Raw genomic sequence first — 20,170 nt, 5'->3', positions numbered from 1 at the left:
ACTAAGCTAAAATTGTGAAAGTGTAGTGTTGGTTATGTCAATCGTCTTCTTCCCATTTGAGCTTTGTTAATGGCGTCCAAGTTGAAATTTGCCCTTTCTCTTCTGAAATCAAAGGTGCTTATGATGTATTTGTCAATTCTCTTAAGGTGTTGGCTAATAATATGACTTCTTGGTCGAGGAACCAACATAAGTCTAAAGAGAAAATAGATGATCATGTATCATGGGCCGATTTTATCCCCTTCCTACTCTGGCAAATATGGTTGGACAGGTACAATAGCATCTTCCAGAATGAAAACACACACCCTCAGGTTAGTCAAGTATATAACAAAGCTTTGGAATTTAGGTAGGAGTATATGATGAGTAAAAGCTTACATAGCACGGCAAGAAGAATCATTTACATAAAATGGGAGCCACCGGATGCTGAATGTTTTAAACTCAACATAGATGGTGCTTGTGCTTCTAATCCTGTGGTAAAGGTGGAATTGGAGGGATCCTTAGGAATAGTAACAAAAATTGGATCTTAGGCTTCACTATGGGAATTCATTACGCAACTAACATCTACATGGAAGCACTTGCACTGTTTCATTGGGCTGAAAATAGCTATACAGAAGAATCTGCTACCTCTAATTATCGAAACCAATTGCAAGGAGCTTATTAACATGTTATCTAACAAGCTAGTTCCTACCAAAACTTAATTGATGATAGCAGGTACCAATTGCATGAAGCAAGAAGGGCATCAATCAAGCATATTTACAGAGAAGCTAACGGAGTTGCAGACCAATTAGCAAAAAGAGTATGCGAGCTAGATATTTTTGGAAGCTTGATGATGTACTCCAATCCCTTCGCTTTTGTTATTTCTAATTTTCAAAAAGACGAATTGGGTACTATGTTGCCTAGGCTAGTCTCGATATGTAATGACTCTTTCTTTAATAAATAAATATCCTCTTTACCAAAAAAAGACATTCATAGAAAGGTTTCATACCCAATACTTTATGTTGGATATTAAGACTTATTTACAAGTAATAAGTAAGAGTGAATGAAAAAGGAAAAATTTACTCTTTACAACTGTACTTATCATAATTAGTTTGACCTATCAAAAATCATGTATGTCTTGACATTTAGGTTGATGTGATGGCTATTATAATGGATAAAGTTTGGTTATTTTAATGTGACAAAAGAAATTTTTGACTTAATGGTATAGTGCATAAATTTAAGCGACCATACTTTAGATTGATTCATTAATAAATAACATTACATATAGAGTAGGATTTTTAAGTAGAAGGAACAACTCAAAGGTGATCAAATGGTAATAGAAGTACAAAAAGTAACTAGAGGAACTAGGCCTTTGATGCTTCACCAATGAACTTATAACCTCATAATAGCAATTTTATTCTGAGTAAACCGCGTTATTACATAGAGAAATACCAACATATATATTATTTGACCTTTGAGCAATCCACATCCGGACTAATCTTGAAGGGAACACGGGCGTGACACCGTCGGGGCAGACCGGCTGCACGGGCTAGTTCTTGGGGAGTGGCACTGGAAGCAACATCCTTGACGCACGAGCAAAAACTCTTGCGATCAGGGGTGGTCTTGGCGGTAGAGAGAAGAGATTTAAGCCCACTGCAACACTCTGGTGGGACAGTTCCGCCACCAAGTACGTAACCGAGGCATGGTTGGAGGCTGCTAAACACTGTGCCACACGAGAGTAACGCCTCCGCTGGAAGTGCCGCTGCCAGCACCGTGCAAATGAGGAGCAAAGAAAGTGGTTTCTTAGGAATTAGTAGCAATTTGGGGTTAGCCATTACCTTAACTGGAAATAGTATCGTTGAAGAAAGCATAGTGAAGATTTAAGTATTTATACATGCACTAGTTTTATTATTTGGCTTGGCTTTTGAGTCTTGAGCATCATAGCCAGCAGGTGGATTTCCTTGTATTTTTCTCTTGTTTTGTTGTTAATTCTAGTATGCTAGCTGCTGAACCATCCATGTTTTTATCACTATAGGATACTTCACATAAGCGTGCCTAGGAGTATTATTTTAAATTATTCCTCCTTTTTCAAATTATTGGACATATTTTGCTTTTCGTACAAAGAAAAAGTGTCACAAAAACTGAACGGAGTATTTCAAGGAATGTATGTACCTCCCCGTCTCAAATTAAGGTCAAGTATGCTAAAAATTGTTAATTATTCTACTCGCGCGAATTACTTTATTCAGGTAGGAAAAAAAAATTACTTTATTCGTAAAAGTAGCAGCAAAATAATAATAATTAGTTGACGTGAGATGTCAATTCTTGATTAATAATCATTCTGGATATTTATCTTTTCAATGATGATGCACCCCTACCATCATTTTCGTCTATGGATATCCACTATGATATTACAATAACAATAAATCAACTCTTCAACAACAAAATGGAAATTTCATGATTATTAAGTATATACGTTAGCAAGCTGGACTGAACAATAAGAGAAATGTTAGTTACATTTTTTCTTGACAAGGCAAATAAGAGTTCTATAGGTCATTAGCTACGTCAATTGGTGCCACTTTGTTAAATTCACTGTTAGTTTTATTATACTTAAGATTGAATATAGAAATAGTCTTAGTTGCAAACAAGAACACATGCCTCGAGTGTGTCCCAGTTGATCAAGACAGCCGGAAGTTTTTGTGAGCTAAACTACGATGCTCTCCTTTTATAAAGAACACGAAATATATGTTAAATCATTATGCCGGTGGGGTCATATTTATAATGGGCAAACTTTTATCTTGCGGATCCGGCGTATAAACTGTGAAGGAATTATCGAAAGTTATCTTGGGGCAGATACTTTTATGCCAAGTCCGCCCATAAAAAGGCGTAAGTGTCGGGTCCGGCATAACTTCTAATTCCTTCACAAGTGTATGCGGCGGGGCATAAATAAATTTAAACTCTGCCTTGCGATTTTTTTTTAAAATTTTGACTGTATGGGGGTTCGAACTTGGAACCCATGGATTTTAACTGAAGGGCAAAATTTAAAGATTTCAAATATGAAAAAGAAAATTTAAAGACCACCCCATGTTAAATCACAAACGATATATTGGGCCAGATGTATAAAAGTTGCATCAAGCCCGGGCTGGCCCATTTTGGTAGCCCAAATCACAGAATTGGGTTTTTCCTTAAATTTAACAAAAACCCTAATCCTTTTGTTCTCCATCGCCACAGAGGGGGACAGAGCAGCTTGAGAGAGAGAGGACCACAGGGAAAATGGTGACCTACAAAGTAAGCTTCTAAACTTGCTTTTCTTTACCCATTTCTTACGGTTCAGTTGATAACTCTATTTTTTTTTCTCGCTTGCAGTTTCATCAGTACCAGGTGGTGGGTAGAGCTCTACCAACAGAGACAGATGAACACCCAAAGATCTACCGTATGAAGCTTTGGGCTACCAATGAAGTCCGTGCTAAATCCAAGTTCTGGTCAGTACCCACTACTCATATTCATCGCATTCTTACTATAAACGTATGTATAGTCATTTCTAAGAATTATCATTTATATCAAGCTGAAGGCACCTACTGCCTACTAACTTATTATAGTTATTGCTCACCTGCAGCTGAGGTCGAGTATTAGGGTAGAAGGTTAGTGGTTAGTCGAACGTTGTCTAGTTTCCCTTGTCACTATTATTGGTATTATTACTCTCCTACTATCTTAGTAGGCGTTTTACCATAGAAACCAAATATTTGGAATTTCTGAAGTTGGAGTTATGTTTGGTTATAGTTTTTGCAAAGAATATATGATTGTTTGAATGTACTGAAAGTGAAAAAAGTGGAAAAAAAGTGAAAACAAGGTTTTAGGTGTTCTTCAAATTCCAAATACAACTTCTTATTTATCAATTTTGTTATTACCTGCTGTTTCCTTTCCTTTGCTTTGGTTATCAGTATTATTATTATTGTAATGGTCCTGTCTCTCCTACTATCTTATTTCTCGGTTTTATTATTACCTATTGTTTCCTTTCCTTTGCTTTGGTTATCGGTATTATTATTTTTTCTCTCCTAGTATCAAGCCTAAGATAACTAGTACGTATAAAGTTAGTATAATTATGTGTAGTTTTAAAACAAATCAAGTCTATGTATAGTTCGAGCTGAAGGCAGCGGGTTCCACAAGCATATTATTAGATAGTTGAATGTGTATTGGCGAATGATTATACTGAATGGATGTTGGTGGTTGATTTGGTTGACAAAGGTACTTCTTGAGAAAGCTGAAGAAGGTTAAGAAGAGCAATGGACAGATGCTGGCTATTAATGAGGTATGATCTGTATATTTACACTTGTGGGATGTGTCTTTATGGATGAATGAATAGGAATTTACTTTATTCCTGGTATCTGCTTATATATTTGTTTTTTTCATGTCAATGCAAGAATATTGAGGTATAATGATCCATCAACTGTGTCTCACCGCTAAATTAGTTGGATTTCTCAGAGGATCCATCATGATTGTATTAATTTTTACACTCCTTTGTTTGGGACGGGGTCTGTGTATGCTTTTAAAAGCTTACATTGGCAAGTTGTCTGCTGTTTTCTTTGGTTCCCCAAATTAATTTTGTGTTTCACCATGTATCTATTGTCTCTTTTTATTTCTTTCTTTTTTTACATCTTTTTAGACAGTTAAATAGGGAAGTAAGAACTAGGTTATTGGACTTCTGTATCCTATTTTTGCTAGAGATTAATTCTAGATAGTTGACCTGCCAATTAGGATGTATGAGGACAGTTAGATTATGACCTTTGTGAAGACAGTTCTCTTTGTACGACATGATGTTGCAGGTATAACAGACTTATGTTCTGAAAGCGTTGTGTTGCAAATTTGTCATTCGCTATCTTTTTTCATGTTGATTACATATTAGCCAATTTGTGGGGATTGCTGGTTTCATGTTCCGTTTGGCAATCTTTTGAATGCTGTCATTTTTCTGGATGACAAAAGAGATGTTTCTACTGATATTACTCTTTTCATACATATCTCTTGGAGATTGAGGGGTCAAGCTCCTGTGATACGTTTAATGATTGAAGCAAGTTGGGGACAAGATGAGTACTAGAGGGAGCAAACTAGAAAATGTATGGTTATTGATAAGTCAGGAAGAGAGTGAGAAGGGGGCAGGGTAGCTAAAAACCCGGTGAAGGGGCTTCTTGAACTTCACTTTAAAAGTGGTATATGACTTATTTGAATGATTGACTGAAATGTTATGTTTGTCTCTGTAGATCTTCGAGAAGAACCCAACTAAGATCAAGAACTACGGTATATGGCTGCGTTATCAGAGTAGAACTGGGTATCACAACATGTACAAGGAGTACCGTGATACCACTTTGAATGGAGGTGTGGAGCAGATGTACACAGAGATGGCTTCACGTCACAGGGTGCGCCATCACTGCATCCAGATCATTAAGACAGCCACTATTCCAGCTAAGCTTTGTAAGAGGGAGAGCACCAAGCAGTTCCATGATTCCAAAATCAAGTTCCCGTTGGTGTTGAAGAAAGTCAGACCACCTTCTAGGAAACTCAAGACAACATACAAGGCTACTAAACCCAACTTGTTCATGTAACATGTTAGGTCATAAGTCTATTGAGAACCAACTTAGCATTTATGCAAATTTTGTTGCACTAGTTGGCCTAGTTGACATTAATCGAGAACCTTTGTCTTTCTTTTCTTACAATCCTAGGTATCAGACAGTTTCTCCTCTCTGAGTTCTAAAATTTGTTTGCTTTGACAGTTTCAGTTCAAGTTTTCCGTGTTCTCTCAAGGCTGGTTTGTCATTTTGTTGTCTGAATATTGTTATAGTGTTGTGATAAGTGAAAACTCTATTACTTGTGTCAACTTGATGCTTGCAGTTGACTTAAATGATACCCACTTTACCGATAAACAGAAGGTGGTATGGTGTAAAGCTGATGCGAACAGTAGTATCATGGGAAGGTAACCAGGAAGTGATGCTAACGTGACACCATTTTCCTGGATCCACAGAGTTGCTGTATTGGTGAAGTTGAAACCATTGTTTATCTTTGGTATTGTTGTTCAAGCAGTGCCATGAAATAGTACATCTCCATGAGGAATTCAGAAGTGAGGAAAGAGAGGTCATGACAATAAAGGACGAAGTTCATTTTAGTCTCTAATTTTGATGCAACACAATGATTGAGATGGGAACTTAAAAATCAAATGATATGAATCATTATCCCAAAGAACAAAAGCCTTTCTTACATTTAATTGCATAGAATCAGTTATTACTAAAGTTGTATGTATTGCTATGGTGCCGACACTGAAATAACAATTTTTTATCTTCAGTTTAAACTAAGGGGTGAAACAGTATCAACATAAGCCGTACAGTTAATACTTCTCTCACAAAAAAGGGAAAAGAGAAACTACAGGTGCACCTTGGAAATGCTATTATTTCATTGGCTAATTTGTAATTTTCTATAGTATAACCAAGGACATTTTGAATGTTGGCCAACATTGACTGTGGTGGGATGGTTATCCGCAATTTAATCAGGTTTCAACTCAGGTACCGGACACCGGATAAATAACCGAAAAAGGTCGTTACACATTCTTATAATTCTTTTCCATTTTTTATTTTCATTTTAAGTATCAACCTATGTAACTTTTACTCCAATCAACGTATAATTAGGAAAATAAAACATATGTTACCATCTGATGTATCTTTCATATTAATTACTAGTAATTGGGAGTCCACTAGGTTTATGAAATGGATTAAAAAAAAAAAAAACTCCTACTGGTATGTAGCTGCGTTTGTTTGTGATACTTATAATATTCTGACCCCCGCTGACCATTTAGCAAATTGTTTTTGGCCTTCCCTTTGATAGACTGTTACCGTAATTTGAAAGCAGAGGGACAAGTAATAAAAAAGAAGAGTAATTATGACGCCGGTGCCGGAGGAAACAACGGCGATAGATTACGTGATGGAAGCTGCTTCTGGTGCACACTTTTCTGGTCTCCGATTTGATGGACTTCTCACTTCTCCACGCGCTTCTCCTGCACCTACTCCCACGCACTTCTCCAACACTGATACCACCCCTAAACAGCCTTTCGTCATCGGTAATTCCCTCTAATCAAATACATATTCCCTCTGTCCCTCTCCTAATTTATGTTATACTTTTCGCTTCCCGAGATTCAAACTCACTGCATGAACTTTTAACCTAACACATTTCGAGATGTATTTTTTTTTTTTTTTTTGCCAAATTGATATGAAAATTTCATCTACTTTTCAAATATATAAATTTTAATGTTAAAAATATTGAGTTAATCTAATCCAATTTAACTTCAAAGTTTAGTCAAATTGACTCTCAAAGAGCGAAAAGTATCACATAAACTCTTAATTTTAGGCTAGTTTGGGGTTGACTATATGAACTTTCAGTATTTATTTTGCGGTATTTTAGGCACAAGAAATTTTGGAGGGTTATATGAATCATTTAATTTTCATTTGGCGCTATGTAGACCCGTTTCATTTCATTGATTCACTGTCTTGCTGACAATTTCGATGTTGTTTCTAAACAAACTACACCTCAATACTAAACTAGTTTATCACAACACTATAATAGAAATTTATGAAAAATCATTAATTCAGAAGATGAAGACTAAATCAATGCTAGTTTAGTATATAGTTAAAACAAATTAATTGCAATGTTGTTTCTAAAACGATTCTTTAACTTTTACTTTGTGTCTATCCAATTAGTTCAAGAATTAAGTGTACAATTTAACTGCTTAAAATGGCCCAGAATAAAGGAGAATAGATATAGAGGATTCATATAATCTAACCCTTGGGGTTCAGGTGTAGTTGGTGGATTGGATTTTGAGGATGACGTCCAAATTAAACCCCTCCCTACAAATTTTGCACTCTTTAGGGTTTAATTGTTTTTTTTTTACTTTTTCGGTTTGTTCATGAAGATTCTCTTATATCGATTTGACCTTATATTTGTTCGATTATTTTCTGGGGTTTTTTGAACAGGGGTTTCTGGAGGTACAGCGTCAGGTAAGACTACGGTGTGTGACATGATCATCCAACAACTTCATGATCATCGTGTTGTGCTGGTTAATCAGGTTTGTTTCATGTTATTGTCTTTGCTTTCTTATTGATTACTCAACTAGGAGGGTTGGGCGTTCAAGTCACCATGGGAAAAGCTAGAAAAGCCACCACTGTCCCCTGTAAACGGGGGTTCCAGGGGTTGTGCTGTGATTTACCAAGTAATAAATACAAACAACATAATCTGGGGAGGGTAGGATGTACGCAGACCTTAATCCTACCTTTGTGGGGTAGAGAGGATGTTTCTGATAGACCCTCGGCACAACAACGCAATACCAAAACAGGTTAAAAGGAAAAAAAAAAAAAAATATCGGCAGCAAAGTGGCAAGATAAACACAACCAATAAAACAGCGGGTAGCAAGAGAAACCAAGTAATAAATAATGAATAAATAAAAGAGAAGAAAAAAGATTACATTCCTCTTAAGGTTGCATTGTGCCATTATTTCTTGATATGCTTGACTATTATTTAGCTCAAGTCTGCTATTCCTATGCTCTGGCATCGCCATAGAGTATATAAAGTGAAACTAGATTTTACGATGTCTATGAATCCTAATAAAAACTGTATGCTCTTCCTCAAATAGGTACCACTTTTTAGTTTAATGCCTGATTGTTTGAATTAAAGTAAGGATGCATGTTCGTCATCTTTATCATGGGATATTTATGGAGAAGTTCCCTTGATCGAAACATTTATTTTTAGTGACTGAATTTTGATGATACTGCAGGATTCATTCTACCGCGGCTTGACGGCTGAAGAAATGACACGTGTCCATGAGTATAATTTTGATCACCCAGGTAATGCAATGTCCACAGATATAACTGTTTAACTGGTGAAGATCTGGAAATTTGGATGATGCGATTTAGCTTTCAGTTAACCAACACTAGTATGTGCAGGAGCATGAGTTCTAACTGCACAATAATAATGATTTACTTTCAGATGCTTTTGACACTGAGCAGCTCTTAGAGTGCGTTGAGAAGTTAAAATCTGGGCTGTCGGTCCAAGTTCCAATATATGACTTTAAAACCCATCAAAGATGTTCAGATAGCTTCCGCCAGGTTTGCATTTGTACCATGTTACTGTTGCATTGTTCTGTCTCCCTCCTTTTCTCTTTTTCCATGAGAAGGTTCACTATGCTCCTCATTTAAGGTAGTTGGACAGCATTTAGTTGTTTCAGGTTGGAGTTTATCGACTCACATGTTTCTGGGTTTGCTGGTTTTACTTGGATCTCGGTTCTTATTGATACAAAGGATCTATTAAGACCTTTAAGCTTATTGCCTTATTGGTACATTCTCTAAAGGAGTAATGAGATTTTCCCAATTTGTATCAGTTTGCGTCTGCTGCACAGTTCTTCCATTTAGCATGGCTCACCCATTAATTTTGTTTCTCATGGGTCTATAAGATATTGTGCTTCTGTTTCTATTAAGAAGAGAAGTCTTTTAGAAAATAATGCATATGGCTTGCTAGTTAAGTTTCTTTTGCGTTTGTTTATTCTTTTCTTTAGCAAGTTAACAAATCTCTAGCATGTAAATTCTGCCAGGTGAATGCATCTGACGTTATCATCTTGGAGGGTATTCTTGTTTTCCATGACGCACGTGTTCGCAATCTGATGAGTATGAAGATTTTTGTTGATACAGGTTCCACTTCTTTAATTAATTTTGGCGCACTGTTACGTGATGCAGTGCATGTGCATCTCCATTCCAGCTTATCTTTGCCATCCGTGTTACTGTTGTCATCATATTCTTTTTTACTTTGCCCGCGCGTTCCATCAAGCTTATAAGCTTCATTTGTGTGCTAGTTCCAAAAATGGTTTCAAGTTTTATGCCTTTAGCGACAATGCAATCCAATATGACAGGCTTATCTTTTTATTTGATTAATTTTTATTTTTTATTTTCTTAACTTATCAATCACTTCTTTAACTCCCCACAAGGTATTCTACCTCTGGCTGACTTCTAGATTTTAGTAAAGAAATTGACACAGTTATTTTCGCAACAGTTAACTTCATCATTTTCAAGCTTTGACTGCAGAAATAATAGTCTAAAATAGGTGACCTTTGGTAGCACCTTTTCTTGGTTAGACTGAAATAAACATCTATACTATCTCACTATATGTCTGTATCTTACATTGGAAACTCCATCTTTTATCCAACCTCAGCCAAATATCTATAACAAAGTTTCTGTGTCAACTTTAGCTAAATCAGGAGATGATATTCAGTTCATGTCAAACCATAAACACACCAAAAAAAGTAGTAATAAATAAGTAAAAGATATGCTGTTTCACAAAAAAAAAAAAAAAAAAAAAAAAGGTTAAAAAATCATAAATCGAACCTACATGTTATCAAAGTTGCTTCAGTAATTTAATGTAAGCTAGTAGTAATTTGCTTTAATGCCCTTCACTGGTATCATGTTAATGAATTTACATATTGTACTAAAGTAGATTACAAAGATCATGTAAACATTTCATTCTAGAGTCTCTTCAGCTCAGAAGTTCTTGCTCTACTAGAAGGAAGCATTTTCATTTGGAGAGTTGTAGACACTTGAGCCTGTTTAAGTATTCTTTAGTTTTACCTAGGGTGTCAAATGGGCGGGTTGGGCTGAAATTGAGCCCATCAAAATAGGCTGAGGTAATAAATGGGTTGGGCTAACATTGGCCCAAAAGTTATTTGGGCTGAAATGGGCTGGGTCATGACCCGCCCAACTTTACTTAATTTTTTTAAAGGGTCTATTTTCTAAGAAAATATTTTTCATGGAAAATATTTTTTGCGGAAAATATATTCGTGAAAAATCTTTCCGCTGAAAACATTTTTCGTGGAATATTTTAGAAAAAAATATTCGTGGAAAATATTTTCCACAAATATCAAACACACCCCAAACTTAGCAGATACATGATACATAGAAAAAAATAAAGTAAATCTCAACTAATAAACTCAAATTAAAGTAAATCTTAAAAATGGGCTAGAATTTGGGCTAATATTGGGCTAAGTTGAAGATCACTTTAAAATGAATTATATTGGGTTGGGCTAAAATCAACCCAGTATGAATTTATCTTGAGCCCTACCCATAAAATTTTGGGCGGGTTGGGCGGGTATCAACTTTTGGGCCATTTTGACACCCTTAGTTTTACCCCATTGAAACTATCTTGATGCTTTTCTCCTATTGAAAGTCCTGTCTTAAGATTGCTAGAAATCATTTTTCTTAGTCATGAATTGCACTTTACTGGTTATAATTGCTTTATACTAGATGCTGATGTGAGGCTTGCTCGTAGAATAAGACGCGACACAGTGGAGAGGGGTAGAGACATAAACTCAGTACTTGAACAGGCAAGCGTTCCTTTCTTGAAATATGTTAATACTGGCCGTCGGTCCATTGTTGGGGATCAATGGTCTTTAAAGTAATCTGAGGTTATTCTCTCTCTTTACTAAGCCATAGTTTTTCACCTGTGCACCAGATGTTATTTAAATTTGAAAGGGAAAAAGCTAACTGTTATCCTTGTTTTTGAGTTCAAATTTTTTTTTTTTTTTTTTGGGTAGTATCTTATGCTTGGGTATTAAAATTGACTTTCAATTTTTCTCTCAATCATGCAGTATGCGAAGTTTGTCAAACCTGCTTTTGATGATTTTGTTCTTCCTTCAAAGAAGTATGCTGATGTTATCATACCTAGGGGTGGTGATAATCATGTTGCTATTGATTTGATTGTCCAACATATTCGCACAAAGCTTGGTCAGCATGATCTTTGCAAGATATATCCGAATGTGTATGTTATTCAGTCAACTTTTCAGGTATGCACAATACTGTTTATGATGATCAATGTTTTCAATTTGTTAGCTGATATGCAGATCATTTGGGCGAGGCACCTAAATATGCATTGAAAACGCCATCTTAGCTTAGGTTACTAGAATTAGCTAACTCTAGAACAAAATTGGTTGGTGAAAAGCACCATAATGTACTCTTAAGCTTTCAGATTAAGTGTATTAGTTTCAAAGGTTAGCATAATTTACTTCGGGGCTTATAGCTAAGTTAGTGGATGTGAACGGACTAGAAGTCAAGAAAGAAAGGAGGAAGAGAGCAGTTTTCATTAAAGGCGATCATTCATGTATCTCGAGTAAAAAGATGAAGAATTTGCCTAACAATTAGGTCTAATTTATTGGTGAATTTGGTGTCTTCTGTATGTTTGTCTACGAATCGACAATTTCCTTTTTTTGTCTGTATTGCAGATTAGAGGTATGCATACATTAATTCGAGATAAAGAAATTTCAAAGCATGACTTTGTTTTTTATTCTGATCGTCTTATTCGTCTGGTAAGTCTCAATTTTCTATGCACTTTGGATATGCCATGATTTACTAGGCTTATTCACTCTAATGAACTTAGAAAGAAATCTCGATGAATTTTTTTTTCAGGTTGTGGAGCATGGTCTTGGTCATTTGCCCTTCACTGAGAAGCAGATAGTCACTCCAACAGGTATGCTCATAAGACATTATATATAATCTGAAGGTCTTTTCTACTCGTTCTCTCTTTCAGTTTTCTCTATCATTACCTTGCGGACAAAACTGTTACTTCTTAGCATGGATTAACAATGATCCTGTCTACTTACTTTTAAATATACTTGGAATTAATAATTTAGTTATAAATTGTGGGTTTTATGAAGTGTGAGCCCAAATGTTAAACAGGTTTGCATTTGAATACCTCGTATCGTGATTAGATGTAGATTTTTTTATCATCCAAAAAGCCCTATGCTTAAATTAAATGTTACTCCCTCTGTCCCAATTTATGTGGCACCGTTTGATTTGGCACGAAGTTTAAGAAAGAAAGGGAGACATGTGAAACTTGTGCTTTAAAACAAGCACTAGACATTTGTGATTTGTGTGACTATAATCATCTCACTAAGGGTACAACAACAGCATCAACATACCCAGTGTTATCCCACAAAGTGGGGCATCTCACTAAGGGTAAAATGAGAATTTTAAAATTAAATTGTTTTTAGATATATTCAGGACAAACTAAAAAGGGAAGTGTGCCACATAAATTATGACAGAGGGAGTATCTCTTTGGAAGAAGTAAAAATGATTTTGATCCATTCATCAAAAGAAGTGCTTGACAAGATATTTCCTCCTGATTGAGTGAGAATACATTTTCCACTCACCCCTATATTCTACCAATCAATCAAACTAGTTGGGTCAACTTAGCTTCAATCCCAAACTAGTTGGGGATTATTCTTGTATTTATTAGATTTTTTAAGGTTATTTGATGTTCATAACAAATGTACAACAACTACGCCTCAATTCCAAGTAAATTGGATCGGTTATATGGCCTTCTCTCATATTATCCTCTGTGTGCTACTTGAATCTTCTATTGAATGTCCTCTTTGATGTTCATAACGTACTTATCATTTCCGTTTCTCCTTACTTTCTGAATCTTTGGTGAAAACTTCTTGTTAGCCGTTCATTAGTGATTCTATTAGTTATCAGTTTTCTGTTGCATATGTCTGCTGTATGTGAAACCAAGCTCATGTTTTTGGCTTGATTCAATTTTAGGGTCGGTATACACTGGTGTTGATTTTTGCAAAAAGTTGTGTGGGGTATCAATTATTCGAAGGTGAGTATTAGATCAGGCGCTAACAAGTTTCTTCACATTTGGATATATACTGGGGTATGAGTTACCAGGTATATCTGATTTAAGTAATGGAATTCAGATATATAACTGTATCTATGTTTGTTTTACTTTACTCGATTCTACTGGGACATTTGGAAAAGAAATGCGGTGGCATGGTTCGTGGTTTATTGGTATTTATGCATCAGTCAAGCAGTTTGATGCTGTGCATTGGTTTCTCTACTTTATTCTCAGGACCAATCAATTTGCATAAAAATTGTGTTTATTTGCAGTGGTGAAAGTATGGAAAATGCACTTCGTGCTTGCTGCAAGGGTATTAAAATTGGGAAAATTCTGATCCACCGTGATGGTGACAATGGGAAACAGGTGATCCGTTTTGTTCTTTTTCTTTTCCGCTTCCACATTGATGATATCATGGATAATGTGGCATTGATTTGCATCTGAGCAGCTTATATATGAAAAACTTCCAAAAGACATATCAGAGCGGCATGTCCTGCTCCTGGATCCGGTACTCGCTACAGGTACTGTATTTTGGAACCCATGACATCTAGCTTTTGGAATTTCCCATACGTCAATCATTTCTTTTTGGAAACCAAATCTCCTCCTAGTAGGAAGAGTTGTTTGCTCCTGGAATTTCCCGTGCGACGTTCATTTCTTTTGGAAGCCAAATCTCCTACTAGTAGGAAGAGTTGTTTTCTCCTGTAGGTGATCTCAGTTCTTTATATCTGGTGTTTTGTTGGGGACTTGGAAATCCTTCTTCTCTTGCTTTTATTTATTGCTGGAAAGATAAAATAAGAGGGATAGAGGATGTTAATCATGTGGATCAGGACCGGAGACTAAAATATAATAGTAGCAATGCGATCCTTTACCTGGGATGAAATGTCCTTTTCTTTGCCTACCCTTGTAGATAAAAAATAGAACTTGATCCTATATACTTCTTCCTGTGAAGGTAATTCTGCTAACCAGGCAATTGAACTGCTCATACAGAAAGGAGTTCCAGAATCCCACATTATTTTCCTAAACCTCATCTCTGTGAGTATCTCAGAAACATCTGTGATAAGTGATAACACAAGCTTTTCATAGGGTATTTCACCATGTATTGACTTCTGCTATCTTTTCCTGTAGGCACCTGAGGGAATACATTGTGTCTGCAAACGATTCCCGTCCTTAAAAATTGTCACGTCGGAGATTGATCTGATGTTAAATGAAGAGTTCCGTGTCATCCCGGGTTTAGGAGAGTTTGGTGATCGTTACTTTGGCACTGATGATTGATACCACGCATTTTGCAACCAGTCTCAAGATTGATGTGCTCCAGAATTGGAACTTTAGTACCCTCGAAATGGGGATCTATGATCTGTGTCTTCTTCATGTTTATTATGGTCTGTTTCAGCACAAGTATAGAATGTCTCAATACTGGAAATTCTTAATGGATATTGGTCGATGTAAAATCTAAACGACCGCTTGCTATTTTGAAGCACATATTACTAATGAAACATGCATCTCTTTTTAAGTATGAATCAGTGTTTTGCATTGATTTGTTGGTTGAGTGAGTATGCTCTGCACTCTTGAATCTGTTAGCCTTTCAATTTGGCATCTAAGTTTGTATGCTGTGGTGTTTGGCCAAAGCTTTTAGGAAAAGAATTAAGTATTGAGTAGTAGCTGAAGCTGTTTTTCAAAAGATAGAAACCCCAAAGCACTTTTGGAACCTTAGCCAAGCATAAATTGCTGCCTAATATTGGCAAAAGTGATTTTTAAATTGATTAGTCAAACACAAATTGTTGTTCTCCAAAAGTGCATTTCCGAAAAAGTATTTCTGACAAAAAACATTTTTCAAAATATGCACTTTTTAGAAGCTTTGATTAAACAGGCTATTTGACGTGAATTTAATGCAAATAAAATGATGATAGTTTATGTATTACATACAATACACGTGTGTGTGTGCGCGTACAAAGAAGTGTAGCAGAGAAGGCAGCTGAAGACAACACCAGCAAAAGAATAGAAATGTTGTCCAGTGCTGGTGTTATAAAATGTGTTTGATATCTTCACATCTATCTAAGTTTTGGTAGCAGAGTTACTTGTTACATGTGCTATTGGGAGGTAGCATGCAATAATCCTTGGGGGTGTAATAATTTTTTTTTTTTTTTGTTCACTCACTTCCCTAGTGTTGCTTCATACTTGAACAACATCACTTTAAAAATAGGTACTTAATTGTGCTTTACAAAAAAAAAAAAAAAATTAGCTAACTAATTGAGCTCCTTTCTGAAGTGTACAACCTAACTCTTTAAAATTACTAACATTTTTTGGACTTCAGTTTTCAGTATCTTCCATTCGCCAAGTTTTCATTCTTAACATAAATTATGTAGAACTTCAATTTTTGGTCATATGGCACTACCAACCATCATCTAAACAAATATACAGATACACTTTCTGCATCAAATTTCCATAAAATGTTACTCAGGATCGACTTGGTTAGTAATAACATCCATATTTTCTTGACAATATAAAAAACAAAAAAAGCCTTCCTTATTTCCTCCTTAAGAGACTTTAAATAATTTGTTAATTAAATAGCTTATAATTTAGTCGTACAGATGGGATCTTTCACGTAATAGGAGTGAATATAATGTTCATGGTCTCTCTTCTCCTATTGCCTCGTAGCGAACTTTTCTTCAACAAAAGAAACTTATAAAAGTTATTTTACTGTATCCTTTTCAAAAAAGAAATAATGTATTAAATTTTGGGACGTTTACACGGTGATCCAGACAGTCAAAACAAATTGCGCAAAAAGTCTATTTAAAAATAAAAAGTTATCATATTCCAAAAAAAAATATCTACTATAAAATAACCAGCAATTATGTACGTTGTATCTCTCTCTGATGTACAATTCAAATATTGTATACCATGATGATATTATTTACAACCGTGTGATTCAATTTTTTTTTTTTTTAGTTAGTGTACCATTAAAGTGTATGAATATGTAAATTATACACCCCAAAGTATGCAATATACATTGCTGCACTATAATTTGTAAGGAGGAATTATATGCAGTATAATTTTGTAAGGAGGGAATTATATAAAGGATAAATATTCTATTCCACGACATGAAAAAAAAAGAAGTAAAAATTACGTGACGTGACAAATATTTGGACTTTATCTACGATACATAGCTATAGTTTCAAAAATTAAGAAACATAGCTACATTCTGGGTTTGTAGCAAATACACAGTATACGCACGCAGGGGCGGTTCAACTAAATCCGTGGTCTAAAGCCAAACCTCTATAAGAGGCCTTAAATGTAGCTAATAAAATTTTAAATATATTTATTCTAATTCTTTGTTTTTTTGTGAAGAGGGTATACAAACCATCTTATACCTATTTTGATTATTCGCTCAGTCACATGCTAGCTCCCACTATTAGAAATATTTAGTAGCTCTATTCAGTAAAATTTAAATAAATATTTGTATAAGAAACATACATAGATGGTTACAATAACATTTTTATAATTTCAATTTTGTATCACGGAGTAGATTTCAGATAATTTCATACATTTAAAACAATTCAAGTGTATGTTGAAGTGAAAAAAAATGGTTTAATCCACTATTAATAAGAAATAATCAATTATAGAAGAGACTACATCTTCTTAAAATTTTCAAAGTCGTCATGAGTTTGTTCACTTTTAGATATTGCATAATGTTTATTACTCTCTAATTTATGTGAATGTGTTTGATTGAACACGAAGTATACGAGAAAAAGAAAGATTTTTTTTAAAAAAAATTTTGGTTTAAAACACGCCATAGAAATTTAGTGGTTATAACATCTCATAAATTGTAGAATGTTATAAAATTATATTTTTATCAAATATGAAAAGATGTCATTCTTTTGCTAACTAAAAAGGAAAGAATGTCACATAAATGGGGACGGAAAGAGTATAAAATTGAAATTATTTATTCAATAACCTCTATAACATTTCAAGAAAAGAAGTATAAAATATAATCTCTTTTATTCATAATTTTTGTAATATATAATGAATATATAAAATAAAAAATTTTGGGGCCTTCATTTGTGGGGAGCCTAAAGCAATTGCTTTAGTTGCTTCCCCCTCCCGTCGGTCTTGCACGCACATAAGTGTATGCGGTGATGCAACTCTTTTGCTTGATTTCAGCTGATACAGTTCGTACCTGCCTGATACAGCTGCTACCAATGAAGTCCATGCTAAATCCAAGTTCTGGTCAGTACCCACTACTCATCAAGCCGAAGGTAGCTAGTGCCTACCAACTTATTATATTTATATTTAGTTTTAAAGAAGTATCGGCGAAAGGTTATTAGAAGTACATTGCTGAGGCAGAGTATTAAGATAGAAGGTTAGTAGGTAGTCCGGTGTTGTCTTGCTTCCTTTATTATTATTATTATTATTATTATTGTTATTATTATTATTATTTCCTATTATCAAGCCTAAGGCAGCTAGCGCATACAAACTTATTATAGTTATATTTAGCTTTAAAGAAGTATTGGAGAAGGTGATTAGATATGACATTGCTCACCTACATCTTACCTTGTACATTACCCTATATATAGGAGGATATGGAGGTCTAGTATTGGGATAGAATATTAGTAGGTAGTCGAGTGTTGTGTAGTTTCCCTTATCAGTATTATTATTATTATTACTCTCCTACTATCTTATTTATCAATTTTAGTATTACGTGTTGTATCCTTTGCTTCGGTTATTAGTGTTGTTGTTGTTGTTGATATTATTATTATTATTATTATTATTATTACTACTCTCCTAATATCAAGCCTAAGGCAGCTAGTGCCTACAAACTTAGTATAGTTATGTATAGTTTTAAGAAATTTCAATTGTATGTATAGTTCGAGCTGAATGTAGCGGGTGGCAGAAGCATATTATTAGATAGTTGAATGTGTATTGTGAAATAATTATACTGAATGGATGTTAAGGTACTTCTTGAGAGAACTGAAGAAGGTGAAAAAGAGGAACGGGCAGATGCTTGCTATTAATGAGGTATGATCTAGACATTTACACGTCTTGGATGTGTCTTTATGGATGAATGAATAGTAGTTTACTTTATTTCTGTTATCTGCTTGTATATTTGTTTTTTCACCTCAAAGTTAGTACATTGAGGTGATACGCTCCATCAACTGCGTCTCAATGCCAAATTAGTTGGGTTCCTCAGAGGATCCGCCATGTTTACATTAATTTTCACCCTCCTTTATTTGGGTGGGGTCTTGCTTTTTTGCTTTGTAAAGCTTAAATTGGCATGTTGTCTGGTGTTTTCTCCCGTTCCCCAATTTGGTTTTGTGTTTCACCATGCATCCATTGCCTCTTCTGTTTTTTAAACATGTTTTTAGTCAGTTGAATAGGAAAGTGAAAACTAGCTTATTGGATTTCTGTATCCGATGTTTGTTGAGGTGAATTCTAGATAGTCGATGTGCTAATTAGAATGCATGAGGGCATTTGAATTATGACCTTGTGAAGACAGTTCTCTTTCTATGACATTATATTTCAAGTATAAAACTCTTATGTTTGGAAAGCTTTGTGTTACAAATTTGCCAATGTTGGTTCATATTAGCCAATTTGATGGAATTGCTGGCTTCATGTTCTGTTTGCCAATCTTTTCAATGTTGTCATTTTCCTGTCCATTTTCTATGACAGTGGTGTCCAAGCCAGACCTCCTGTCTTGTTCATCTTCCATGCTGTATTGTTAGAAGCCGCCTTAATTTTTCTCACTATTACAAGTTACAACAGCACTTGCTTTATTGTTCTATCGGTCTGCCTAGTTTTCCTTGCAAGTTTAGTTTTAGGGATACTTCGGTTTTGAGTTGTGCAGTTGCTTTTAGTACAATTTTGCTGAGGATGCTTGGTGTTCTTAGAATCCAGAACATATTATACTGTTGCTGTTTGTCACTAATATATATTTATACATACACGCACTTACTGTTGCTGTTTTGCATGACAAAAGAGATGTTTCTGGTGATATTACTCTTCTCATGCATATCTCTTGGAGATTAGGGGTCAAGTTCCTGTGATGGGTTTAATTATAGAAGCAAGTTGGGGGCAGGATGAGTAATAGAGGGAGCAAGGTAGAAAATGTATGGTTATTGATAAGTCTGGAAGAGAGTGAGAGGGGGCAGGGGTAGCCAAAAACCCTGTTAAGGGGATTCTTGAACTTCACTTTAAAAGTGGTATATTACTTTTTTGTATGACTGATTGCAATGTTATGTTTGTCTCTATACTATAGATCTTTGAGAAGAACCGGACTAAGATCAAGAACTACGGTATATGGCTGCGTTATCAGAGCAGAATTGGGTATCACAACATGTACAAGGAGTACCGTGATACCACTTTGAATGGAGGTGTGGAATAGATGTACACAGAGATGGCTTCACATCGCAGAGTCCGCCATCACTGCATCCAGATCATTAAGACAGCCACTATTCCAGCTAAGCTGTGTAAGAGGGAGAGCACCAAGCAGTTCCATGAATCCAAAATCAAGTTCCCGTTG

General features: G+C 35.3%; 3 protein-coding genes across 3 annotated transcripts; all 3 read left to right on the top strand.

The window, feature by feature from the left end:
* Window positions 1-3,122: 3,122 nt before the first annotated feature.
* LOC132052045 (large ribosomal subunit protein eL20-like) lies at window positions 3,123-5,765 on the top strand. Its single transcript, XM_059443386.1, has 4 exons — window positions 3,123-3,258; window positions 3,337-3,452; window positions 4,216-4,279; window positions 5,226-5,765. Exons 1-4 carry the CDS (start codon window positions 3,244-3,246, stop codon window positions 5,565-5,567), a joined length of 537 nt encoding a protein of 178 aa, XP_059299369.1. The 5' UTR covers window positions 3,123-3,243; the 3' UTR covers window positions 5,568-5,765.
* A 981-nt stretch (window positions 5,766-6,746) lies between these two features.
* On the top strand, window positions 6,747-15,169 carry LOC132052044 (uridine/cytidine kinase UKL1, chloroplastic). Its single transcript, XM_059443385.1, has 14 exons — window positions 6,747-7,069; window positions 7,980-8,071; window positions 8,777-8,846; window positions 8,989-9,107; window positions 9,590-9,686; window positions 11,289-11,368; window positions 11,633-11,827; window positions 12,263-12,346; window positions 12,447-12,507; window positions 13,581-13,641; window positions 13,929-14,022; window positions 14,105-14,177; window positions 14,606-14,688; window positions 14,782-15,169. Exons 1-14 carry the CDS (start codon window positions 6,892-6,894, stop codon window positions 14,926-14,928), a joined length of 1,434 nt encoding a protein of 477 aa, XP_059299368.1. The 5' UTR covers window positions 6,747-6,891; the 3' UTR covers window positions 14,929-15,169.
* Window positions 14,996-20,032, top strand: LOC132053885 (large ribosomal subunit protein eL20-like). Its single transcript, XM_059445980.1, has 4 exons — window positions 14,996-15,098; window positions 17,844-17,880; window positions 18,606-18,669; window positions 19,907-20,032. The coding sequence occupies exons 1-4, from the start codon at window positions 14,996-14,998 to the stop codon at window positions 20,030-20,032; spliced, it is 330 nt and encodes a 109-aa protein (XP_059301963.1).
* Window positions 20,033-20,170: the final 138 nt, after the last annotated feature.

Source organism: Lycium ferocissimum, chromosome 4 (assembly GCF_029784015.1).
Source record: "Lycium ferocissimum isolate CSIRO_LF1 chromosome 4, AGI_CSIRO_Lferr_CH_V1, whole genome shotgun sequence".
In the NCBI taxonomy this organism is placed as follows: domain Eukaryota; kingdom Viridiplantae; phylum Streptophyta; class Magnoliopsida; order Solanales; family Solanaceae; genus Lycium; species Lycium ferocissimum.
This window is presented reverse-complemented; position numbering and strand designations above follow the sequence as displayed.